Source organism: Tympanuchus pallidicinctus, unplaced genomic scaffold, assembly GCF_026119805.1.
Source record: "Tympanuchus pallidicinctus isolate F22 unplaced genomic scaffold, pur_lepc_1.0 scaffold13, whole genome shotgun sequence".
In the NCBI taxonomy this organism is placed as follows: Eukaryota; Metazoa; Chordata; class Aves; order Galliformes; family Phasianidae; genus Tympanuchus; species Tympanuchus pallidicinctus.
In genome coordinates, this window is record NW_026294648.1 from 16,241,335 (window position 1) to 16,253,398 (window position 12,064).

At 37.3% G+C, this 12,064-nt stretch overlaps 1 protein-coding gene across 5 annotated transcripts in view; it reads left to right on the top strand.

The window, feature by feature from the left end:
- Window positions 1-11,545, top strand: part of LRCH2 (leucine rich repeats and calponin homology domain containing 2) — a 36,815-nt gene extending 25,270 nt beyond the window's left edge. For 3 of the 5 annotated variants that reach the window (XM_052672836.1, XM_052672837.1, XM_052672840.1), the window contains exons 13-21: window positions 803-851; window positions 1,921-2,037; window positions 4,787-4,831; window positions 5,244-5,294; window positions 6,395-6,452; window positions 7,828-7,940; window positions 8,404-8,541; window positions 8,858-8,935; window positions 9,326-11,545. In XM_052672836.1, the coding sequence (XP_052528796.1) occupies window positions 803-851; window positions 1,921-2,037; window positions 4,787-4,831; window positions 5,244-5,294; window positions 6,395-6,452; window positions 7,828-7,940; window positions 8,404-8,541; window positions 8,858-8,935; window positions 9,326-9,445 (769 nt within the window). In that variant the 3' untranslated portion in view covers window positions 9,446-11,545. The remainder of the gene's footprint in view (window positions 1-802; window positions 852-1,920; window positions 2,038-4,786; window positions 4,832-5,243; window positions 5,295-6,394; window positions 6,453-7,827; window positions 7,941-8,403; window positions 8,542-8,857; window positions 8,936-9,325) is intronic. The other 2 variants (XM_052672838.1, XM_052672839.1) reach the window with 1 other exon arrangement.
- The last annotated feature ends 519 nt before the right edge of the window (window positions 11,546-12,064 follow it).

Genomic DNA, 12,064 nt, shown 5'->3' on the forward strand with positions numbered 1-12,064 from the left:
GGAACATAAAAAGATAATAGAAATACTGACATATCCATAAGGAATTCTCACGTATAGACCGTGTAGTAGCTATAGATATGTATGTACTAACAGCAGAACAGAATTATTTATTGTAGCAGTTCCTGCAGTTCTCATTACTTAACGGTCTAACAGATGTGATTCAGACAGATTTCCTATGCCTAACAGCTTTAGAAAGCAGATCAATTGGTTTGAGGCAAACACGAAGAAAAAGGAATAGAAAATACAGAAACTAAGAAATGCCTGGTTACTTTGGGTGTAGATTTTATCATCATTGCATACGCAGAGCTGAGTCCGTGTATTAAATCCTCAGCTGTAGTCTTTTGGTATACTGCACGGCTACTGAGCTCATGTTCTACTTCAGCTGTCAGAATGTGAATGAAATGGTTGTTGGTAAGTTGATGGAGCTGAATTTCGCAGAAAGATTTAGAAATAAAAATTTTAAGTGGCACTAAATCTAAACTTTTCTGTGTTGCTCTGATGAGCTCAGGCACCATCCTTGGCCTAGAGTATCCTTTTGAGATTCTGCCATTTCATTGTCCCATCTTAAAAGGTTTCTCACTTCCATTGTTAGTGTAAGCTTCTACTTAGCTTTATGGAGCTAACAGTGAAATGAAGGCTGTGAGTCTTCCAGATGCTTGAGAACAAATGTTTTGCCAGCTTTGAAGAAATGCTGGGTGGTTGCTTTGTAAAACAAAATAATGGAACGCAGTAACTTCTTGTTCTTTAAATACACAAAAATAAAGTAATGAAATTCTGTAATGCCTCTCCTTTTGATTTTTAGTGTCTCAGCAGATGAAGTGAACTCTCCAGTGTCTCCATACAGCTGGCAGGTAAATATCCAAATGCAAAAGGTTTGTTTGCTTCATAGTTAAGTCACTTTGTTTCTTGCCAAAAATGTGTTAATTTGGTTGCTTGCATATATAGTGTACATGTAATTGTGGAAAATGGAAAACTTTTCATCAACTTTGAGACAGTTTGACTCAAGTTGTGTAATGCAAGGCTTTTTAGGGGGTATGGTAACGGCTGTATGATTTTGAGACTGGTGAGATAAAGTTTGTTTTTTGAATTTATTTACATAAACAATAAGATGATGGCAAATCAGTAAAAAAGAAAAAAAAAGTATAAATAATTTGAGTTATGTATGTCTTCCACTCCATGTACCTCCTCCAGTCTTGCATGACACAAAATTGCAGTGAAACTGTAAAGGGTACTTCATTATTTTTGGGTCTTAACCCATCAGTTAATATAGTTGCTGAATGGCCCAATAATTTAATAGAAATGAATCTTTGAAAATGTAGATACTCTGTCTTAGCCTCTTTATGAATTGGTGCTTTCAGTTTGTCCACTGGTTTCCACAGAGCAAGTAAACATATTTATTCTTACTGTAAGAATGAATTTCCATTAACTGCCTCTGTCGAAGTATTCCATTATGCAACATTCTGAGGAGACTTTTATATGGCTGTCTGGTGTTTGTAGCCTTTTGGGTGACAGCAGTATGCAAATTCTTCTTATATTCATCCTCTTCCTGTGCAGTGAATGCTGCACATGCTGAGAAATGAGATGTGCTGCTGGCTAACCACAGTTCTGACCGGCCCTTCGAAGTTATATATGGTAGCATTAAATGGCTTCCTAACGTACCTGTGAATGTTAAGCTAGTGCAGAAAAGTGTGTTGTTCTCTGAAGAAATGATTTTGTAGTTCCTTTTTCTTGTATGAAGTGTATTTTAGCATTTCAAGTGGTTCATTTTTAAGTGGACAGTTGATTTCTACTAGAATTCCTTTTGACACTTCCATGCCTTAAAGCTACGTTGTGGGAAGCCATCTGTAGTTTATAATAATTTGTGGTAATGCATGCAAGGTGTATTTTATCATCTTGTGAAGTATTTGTAAACTTTCCTAGCCACTGGAAAACCAGAAGGATTCAGTGGACGATCAGCGCTGGCCAGAAACACAGCCAATAATTTGGCAGAATGAAGAAAGGAGGAGAAGTAAACAGATTAGAAAAGAGTATTTCAAGGTAATACATGGTGTGGGTAATTACTTTGTATTTTTTTCTTTTACCTTGTATTGCTTGGGCTTTTGCTTCTTTGCTCTGCAAGCCATGCAAGGTTGGAAAGGACCTTTCAGAGCATCTGTTTCAAAGCACCCTGCTATAGACAGATTGCTCAGAGCCCCATCCAGTCAATCTGGCTCCAGGTTGAAGGATTTCATTTTCAGTCTAAGGAAAATGTGCTTTGCTTTTTCTTGCAGCGTGGTTTCAAAGGATATACGTGCATTTTGGCATTTTGGTTCTCACTGCATCTTTGCTCTGTATTGATTTTGCTGCTGCAGTGAGTATCATTGGTCACTAGATGTCAGTGTCTGCTTGTTTCAGAGCTACTGAGAAGCAGCAGCACTCAGATAAAATGTGCTTTTACCACACAGTAAAGGAATAGGATACTTCTGACCAGTGCTAGGTTAAGATCTAATTAGTAACTTATGAAATGAGTTTCTTGGATCTCTACCATCAAAGATCTTTATAAAATGATAGGGAATTTGAAAGAAATTAAGTCTATGGGGGAAAAAATAGAGCATGCTTTATAATCGAGATACTTCCTTGTGATTGAAGAAGCTATTAATTTTCTTGCCCTTGGAAATTTAGAGAGTTTTATCCTAACTTGAATTCTAGTGACCCCTTTCCAAGGTTTGCATCCGTTAATTAACTTCACACTGCAGTCTTTGAGGGGAAGGAGGAGAAAATTCTCAAACAGAATCCTGCCGTTTAACTCATTAATCTAAGCATGTTTAATAAGCATTCATACAGAAAGTTTGCATTGGTTATTTATTATCACTTCAAAAAGTGTATTTAAATCCTAATAGTTCTGAGCTGGTGGTGGAGGCAGATACCTGAAATTACATTTCATACAGCTGTGTGTCTCAACATGCTTAATTTACTGATGTATAAGCAACAGAAAGTACTGTCTCACTTCATTCTCATCAGTTTCATTTGCAAAAACAAGGCAACAAGTAAATGAAGTGAACCCTTTCATCCATGACAAATGTGGGGGGAATCAACTAAACACAAGTGAGCTTCACAGCTGTTCTGAGAGCCAAATCAAAGTACAGTTCATAGTGTCCATATTTTCTTGGCAAAAAGAGTGCACTGAATAATGTCTATAGTGCCAAACATTAATGAGTATCTTAAGAGATGTCATGCCAAGCTACTTCAATGGGTGTTATTAAACCAGGAATAATTTACTTGGCTCAGAATCCAGAAGTATTAATAGAGCATCTTTATTATATAATCTATATAGTTTTATTGCTGCAATTGTTCAGTGCAGCTAAGGATGCCTACGAGAATCAGAACTCTTCTTCCTTAGTATGTCTTTGAAGCCTGGCCAATATTTCAGATCCTTATTGTAGTGAATATTATTGATACAAGAACTTTTACCATCTAAGACAATTTTATGAACTCAAATGCATTTTTGTTCGGATAGTTTATAGTTGGATTGAGCTCCATCTAAGCAGAAATTCTGCTTAGCATACTCACAAGGGAAAGGAATTACTATGTGCTAGCTGTGATATGGTTAAGTATGGGGAAAAAACCTAAATGCAGAACTGGCTGAAGGCCTGCATAAAAAAGTAGTCAGCTGTGGATGTCTACAGGGCACAGAAAATTAAGCTTTGGCATATGAACTCCCAAAGTAATGTATTTCCTTGCAAACACACAGGAGATATTTCCCTTGAGATATACAGGGGATAACCTGAAGAAGCAAAATATCCAGACATAAATGTGTGTAACACATCTGTGTGTGACCCCAGGACTACATGAACTGCATACGTAGGTTCCCTTTTAAAAACAAAAGTCATTCAATAACTCTTGAAAAGGCTTCCTCTCAGAGGAAGGCTGACATCTTAAGTGTTTCATTAAGACATAGAACTTCACCTAACAGAACTATTGGAAGTTGAGTATTTGTGAATGTTTAGAACATAATTTCAGGTCAGTTTTGTCTTCTTAAATTCTTCTAACTGTAACTTATGGGCAGCCTTAAAAATCAGATCTCTGAGGAGAGATCCTGAAACTGGATTCTTCCATTTCCAAAGTCAGACTCTTAATCTGTCGTGTTTTGTATTGTATCATAAAAGCAGATAGTCCCATGCACTTCAAGCATTGAGTTTTGTAGAGGCTGAACTCTTCAATTCTACCTGTATTTTCCTGTTTATTTGTATGTTTCCTCTGCATGCAATGAAATACATTTCTTTTCCATCCTAAATAGTGCTTTTGTAACTTTCTTGCTTCAATCTTTCCCTCGTTTCCATTGCACTTCTCAGGAGGTGGGGACAGGAGCAATGTGCAAAATATCACAGACCTCCTGTGAAAGAGAAGTGTGGCCTTCAGTAGGTAAAAGTATGTGATCAGGCTTTGCAGTTGTAAATGAAATCCATCTTAAAATTGCTTCTGCAGTGTATTTTTGTATCTAATGCTGAAGGCTGTCAGTTACTGAGGTCTGTCTTCTTGAATCAGATGTTATATGCAGTCAGAATTCACGTTATAAAAGTATTTCTGAAATGGATTTGTTCTCATCAACATACAGAAATTCTGGGTGTTCCTGGATAGCCTAGGAATTGGGTGTTCCTTTTGTCTTCTTTCTCCTTCCTTTGATTCTGTAACATGTTCTTTTTCTTGGTAGCTTCAAAAGTAGTAACTTCTGAATGGTGTCAACCCATGTAGTTTGAAGGAAAACCACGCTTCCATTTTCATGTTGATAATTCTGTGTGTTTTGCAGTATAAATCTTCCAGAAAGAGTTCAAGTGGAAATGAAAACGATGAGGTAAGAAATGGTGATTGTGTGAAATGCATAAGAAAATTGTTTTATTTGCCTCTTATAAACACCAGTGAGCCATGTTTATGGAACAGCATGACATTGGCTAGAGTTGGTGCAAACCAACTTTGCTTTCCCAAGGCCATAGCAGGAATACAATGAAATAAATATACTCCTATTTGGAAAAAAAACCAGCCAAAAAAAACCCAAAATTGTGTAGTGTGGAAAAGGTATTATAATGTTCTACATTAGTTTTCTTAAGTAGTGTTTCCTACGTTACATGTCTTTAAATTCAGTTTCTACCAATTTGTGCCATACTTGACAAATGTACGTCTCGTGTATTTTGTATTTCATTATTTCATGTTTTCTTGTGAAATCATAGTTTTCATTTTATAATTTCATCTCTTTGGTTTCTTTTTAGCAAGACAGTGATAATACTAATGTGTCCCCACAGTCTCCTGTGTCGTCCGAGGTACAAGTTTGTGGCTTTGTTTTTCACTCAACAAACATTTTTTTTGTGCACATTGCTTGTGTCTCCAGGTTTGCCATGCAGACATAAAACTGCTAGATTACTTTGGAACTGGAATTAAGGCTATTTCTTTGTAATGAAGGGTCAAAAGTAGAAACCAGAGACATAACGTGTTGTGTTTTGTTATTTTTACCTTTGCAACTGTCTGATTGTCCCTAGGTTATTTATTTATTTATTTATTTTAATTAATTGCTCTGTAGAAAGATGCATTACTTTGTCTCCTTTAATCTCCGAATGAAAGCAGCTAATGAAGATTAATCCAATTTGGCGTATGAAGTAGTTTTCCCTTATGCATTAGCTGCTCAGAGAGGTTCAAGTAAAACTTGTGGTTCAGTTTTCAGTACATTGCAGGGAACCCAGAGGTACTGACACTGCTGAAGTGGTTTCATTCTTAGGATTTTCTGTCGTCTGTATGATGCTGCCTTGCAGCTTCATTCATCGGTTGTGTTGCTTTATAAGTAGCATCTGTGTAGTCTCACTGCACTTGCACTAATCTCCTAAGCTGTAAACATACCATACCAAAGAGAAGTGTTTCCAGCTAGTGCTGATATGAAGCCTGAGTGGGATGAGTAGAACATCTCCCACACACAGTGAAATGCACTGAACTAAGAATTTCTCATGTATGTACATACCAGATTGCTGAGTACTTTCTCTTAGTTGCTTCTCATGTCACAGGATATCTTCATAATCGAAAACAAACATTTCTTAAAAAAATCAGTTGCAAAGATATCTGTGTTAGCGTGCATCTGCATTAGAATTCAGTTAACAGAACAGTTTGCAGTTGTTTAAGGTGATTGAGAATAGGTATTAATCTTAGAATAGATCTTAGTTTATCTGGTGCTGATTTTTCTGCCTTGGTAAGATGAGTTCACTTCTATTCCATTTTCATTATAGTATCCATTTCTGAGAAGTGTTTTACAGTTAAACAGAAGGGCTAATTCTGTTCTTTTTTAGACAAGAATAATTTAAGCGCTATTTTGATGGGAACAGAAGTTAATTATTGCAATGAGCAGAAGAAAACAGACTTTCTCTCTTTTTGACAGGATTATGAAAGGACTGATAGTAACACTCATGGTCCGTTTGGTCTCAAACCAAGGTCAGGTAAGCTACCATGATGAAACAGGTTTTCATTCCCCAGGCAGGAGCAGAAAAGGACACCAGATGCATGCATTGGAATGAATGCAAAGGGAGGACAGAGCACATCATTTCACTCAGTGTACTTACCACAAGCATGGTTCTGGAAAAGACATGGTTTGCCAAAGCAGCTGTCCAATAATTGAAAGTTCCCAGAGCTGCACAGTCACTTTAACTTCACTGATTTATTTTTTGCATGTTTAGTCATGGTGAAAGAACAGGGAAACAGTCTGCAGTTGTTCGTGAGACATGATGAGGCAACAGGGTTTCAAGAGAAGTAGTTATTTGTCCCATGAAAGGATGCATGGAGCAGAGCTTTGTCAGGAATTGCATGTCTTGGTGCCTTATTGTGCTCTGACTCTTCCAAAACTCTGCCCCCAGTTGCATCAGACTAGATTATCTAAAGGCTTTCAGTTTTCTGAAATCCAAAGTGTCAGAATATCCACAAATACTTTGCTATTACAGTACTATTTTTTTTTTTAAGGTCCATGAGAATATTCTATGTCAACAGTATAAGACATAATTTGGCATAGCCAGTCTGCAGTCTCATTTCCAGCTAACATACATTAACAATCTTTGTGCTCTTTTTTTTTTTTTTTTTTTTAAAGAAAAGATAACCTGACATTTTCTGTCTTCATGATAGTGAAATTTGACTGCTTAAATGTTAACCTGTGAGCCGTCAATAGCAGTGTGTGGCTGAGTTCATACAAGTGGCACCTTTAGGGCCCTCAAATCATTTGTCATTTGTAAGCAGCTCTTGAAACTCTGTGCCAAACAAGATTGGCTTGTTGCATATATAAGGGCATGATTGGCTGTGCACATCTGGAGTTACCTGTGTCCTAGGCTGTAGGAAGTTGGGGTTTCATAGAAGTTAGGAGGCTTGTTAGTTCTCCTTTGCCAGTACTGTATAAAATCTAGTTGTCGTTAGGCTTTCTGAACATGATGAATGAAGTGAATTGCAGTCAAAGTGTTTAAGAGACAAGCTCTGAACTCTTGGATAAGATTCTTGTTCCTTTCTTTAGCCTCCATAAAAATATTTTCAAACCTAGCTTGCAAGATAAGCTTGCAGAAGTACAAATAGAAACATATACCTTAAGTATTTAAATAGTGAAGTCAGTTCTGTGTCCATATTTTGGTGTAATGCACTTGCAGTTAAAAAAGATGATTTATGTTTTATTTGAAGACTGTCTCATGGACAGCATCTATTACTTCAGGATACTGATGAGTCTCTTTTCTGTCAAGTTCCGTAGCATGTTTTTCCCTGCTGTTATCCTTGATGGTAGATTTTACTACTGTTCTTAAAATCTGAATTCTGAAGGCTAACTTCAGTCATGTTCAATAGCTTTCAGCCGTGCAGCTCGCCAGGACTATGGAGCAATGGATCCTGGATTTACAATGAGGAGGAAGATGGAGCATTTAAGAGAAGAAAGGGAACAAATAAGACAACTTCGCAATGTATGTACTGTTATGTACTATGTAGGTGCAGTGCATTTAGTTTGCTTTGAACCACAGTTGAAACCTTGGTAGTCTTTTACTCCTCCTTCTAGTAAACTTCTATGTGATTTCAGCCCACAAATTCTGCACAGTAACAGCTGTGGAGGTATTCAGCCTCACATTTCTGCCTTTAAATTCTGTGCTTTCTTGTTATGAGCAGTGGGATTCAGCATATGGTTTTGAGAGCTGTTGTGGTAGTTGCTGGCTGAATTTCTGTGTGTGTGTGTGGCTGTCATTGAAAGGAAAAAAACAGAACAAGCAAAGGGGGTGCGATCTTGATGTGGAGTAATTGTGCTCAGTGAAGTATGAATTGACTCCACTTAACCCTAATATTAAAATGCCCTTTTAAAACTGTCTGCTTTAAAACACCTCGTATTTAAAACGAATAATTAGCTAAACAACTCACTCACGGGCTTTTTAACAGAATCTTGAATCAAGGTTAAAAGTAATCTTGCCAGATGACATTGGGGCAGCACTGATGGACGGAGTCGTTCTTTGCCATCTAGCCAACCACATAAGGCCACGCTCCGTTGCCAGCATTCACGTACCATCGCCAGCAGTGGTAAGTCATTTAGCTCACTTTTTTGCACATTTAGCTCACTTCTTTGCACATTTAGCTCACTTTCTTTTTTTTTTTGCAACGTAATTGAAAACAAATTTTTGAAGCTGATGGCAAAAAAAGTCACGTATGATATCTGCCGTATTCAATCTTTCTCAAGAATTATTAAATAAGGCTCAGAAGTTTCGTTGAAGAGCTGTTTTCGTGCATTGAATCTGTATAATTAGTGTTCTGGTTTGTATTTTAGCAGCTGTTGCAGAATTTGCATCAGATGTAAACAGTATTTCACAATTACCTGATGAAAATCCTCTCTTTACAGCCTAAACTCAGTATGGCAAAGTGCCGAAGAAATGTTGAGAACTTTCTGGATGCTTGTAAAAAATTGGGCGTTCCACAGGTATGGTAATTGCCTTCATGACTAACATCACACCAAAGGTATGTCAGCAAATAGAGCCTACAGCAGGGCAAGCAGGTGTGGAGCAGTGCTGATTATAACACTGTCCAAGGAGCTTAAAGATATGAAAGGAAGGGAAGAGTCCTATTTCTGGCCTGTAGCATTAAACTGAGGATGCTCTGTTTCCAGTTGGCACCTAACAGCAGGAATAATACTGAGGACCCAATCTGTTAGTGCCTCCAGGAATTCCCAAGGGGAAAACTGATAATTTCCCACATCAAGATGTTTTCTATGCAGATATCTAACATATGTGCAACTTCAGGGAGAATGCTTTTGTTACCCAGCTGGGAGAGAGTGAATGAAGCTTAATACCTATTCTGCTTTATTTTACAGGAGAGACTGTGCTTGCCTCATCACATACTGGAGGAGAGGGGTCTGGTGAAGGTTGGCCTCACAGTTCAAGCTCTGCTTGAATTGCCCACGTTGAAAGTATCTCAACTTTCTGCCATGTAACACGAGTTCTTGGAAGCTCTGGAGCAGTTCAGCTTCCTACATAGGATTCCTACATAGGAACATCCAAGCCATCAAAAACTAATGTCTGTCCAGATGCTGTAGAGAGCCTTACTTTGGAATTATACATGAAAACCTTGGAGTCAGCTGATGTTAAAATACCATAACGATTCGTTTCCTTTTGTAGTTGGATGCACAAAGATTTTGCATCAGGTTCTCTTTCCATTTAAAAGTTAAAACTTTAAGTTCAAAATGACCATTTAGCATCTCACAGTGTTGCAGTTAAATGCTGGATTTCTTTTTCTACATTGGAAACGGTTTTCGAATTAATTTACAAGTACAAAACCTGATCCTCCTTGCTTGAATTATGAAGGTCAACTATCTGATTTAAAGGCAAAACGAACACGTGGCGATGATTTGATGGTAAAAACGCAGTGACTGATAGCTGTAATCCACTCCCACTCTCTTAGAAACCTTAACTTTAGTGTTCTTTCTTTTTATTTTTGCACTCCTGATTGTAACTTACGCACTTCCAACATTGCCAGTATTTAGTCTGAGTGTGTGGTGATGCAAAACAATGGGAAAAAGGACACTGAGTTTTGTTTTTTTTCCAGTCTTCTAGGTTGGTACCAAATATTTTTTTCAGTTGTACTGTAGATTGTTTACATGTGAAGTGCCTGTGTAATTGATAACTCTTACTAGTCTTAAACATTTTTTGAGATTTCTCTGTTGAAAATAGATAAAATGGGAATTTTTAAATATTTTAATAGTTTTTTGTAAAATCAACACGTGGAGATTTAACTGATGCTTCACATTTTTTTGATGTTGGGTGTTTTAAGTTTGTTGCACAGTTGATTATGTCGTTATCTAATAATTAGAAAAGACTGTAAATACACTTTATTTATGATATTTAATTTGATAATACCTAATCATTTTTTTTATTTGTTTTAATGTATTGTTGGGTAAACAAAGCTGTCTACTTCTCTTTGCTTGGGACAAACAAATACACGTGGTGAGTACAAAGTGAGGATTCGTGATGCATACAGAGTAATGGAGGACATTTTGATAAAACTGCCAATATCTCAGGTTTATACTGTGAATCCCAGGACCTCATGTAATACTGCTCCTGAGTTCACATTACATTTTTACAATTTGCAATTAGCCACAATTGAGTTGAGGAATCTCGGTGTCCATCCTTGTCACGTTCACAGGATTTATTGTGTGAATTGCATGAGAGTGTGGCACAGCACACAGATCAGTTTGCACAGATGTCACTGTGCCGAGCCGTTGGGTTTCTGAAAGAGTACAATTCCCACTGTGCTGCATTGTTTGTTTTTACCTTCTTTTTGTATTCTGTGCAGATTCTCAGTATTCTGAGAGCATTGTGAAACCCTGCCCAGAATACACAGCTGAATTCATTTCCAGAAAGGCTGCAAATCATTTGGTGGTTTTAGTAGCAGGTTGAATTAGTTTGTTGGATAGGTAGTTCATATTTACAAAAAAAAAAAGCTTTGTCACAGATATTCTGTTTTAGGCTAAATTAATTTTGACTGAGGGATGTGTTTGTCTTGTGTGTAACAGGATTTGGTTCTGTCCTTTCCTTTAAGGTTTCACAGCTCATTGAAAAGCTGATGTAAAGCTGCATTTCCAATGTCCAAGTCTAAAATCTTTCTTAAACAGAATATACATGTGATCTGTAGTGCATTTTGAAATGCTGTAGATGCTGTATCTTAAATTGGTTGTTGCATCAATCACATAATACTCATTTCAACAACTTAAATTCAAAGGCAGTGCCTGTAATTCTGTGATCTGAGGTCATGCTAAGGCTAAAATGAGAAGGTAATGTGTTTCATTAAGCTGATTTCTTGTTGCTGTGTGCTGCAGTTGAAGAACACAACCATCCAACAGGAGTAACTCATTGTCTTTCAGTTCCTTGCTGCGTAGTATCTGATGGCTGTAACAGTTCTGTTTCAGTTTGTTGGCCATTGAATTGCTGGCTATGAATGGGCATTCCAAGTTTTTTGGCTTAACCCAATTCACACTGCTGCTTAATTGTCACTTAGATATTTTTTCTTGCTTTAAACACTTTCTATCCAAATACAACTGAACTTATCAATTTACCATATCACAGTGTAAATGTTAAGGATCCCCTTGATGTAACGTACCAGATACTTACCAGATTTATGAGATTAGCACGTTATCTCTTAGTAACATGATAACTGGATATGAAGTTCATGTCCTCATCTTGAATTGAACCTCTGAAATTGAAAACTACAGAAATAACCCTTTGTAACCACTCCAGAATCCTTCCCCATGAGTGGGGATAACTCTGCTTTGCAAGTCTTTGGACGTTATTATGGACTTCTCAATATGGGGAAAATAACTCCTGATGCTTAGAGGATTTCCTCTTTAGCACTGCAAAAAATGAAGGCTTTCCAGTGTCCTTTGGAGCAATCTGAGTAAAGGTCTGCTATACCTGAATGCATCTTTGCTCATTTTCCTGTAGCCGCTTTTCCAAATAATACTCTGGAGCAGTGCTACCAAAAAATGATACACAAAATGAAAGTGAAGCTATGTTAAGTTTTCCTAATGAATTTCAGAATTAACTAAGAGTGCTTTTGT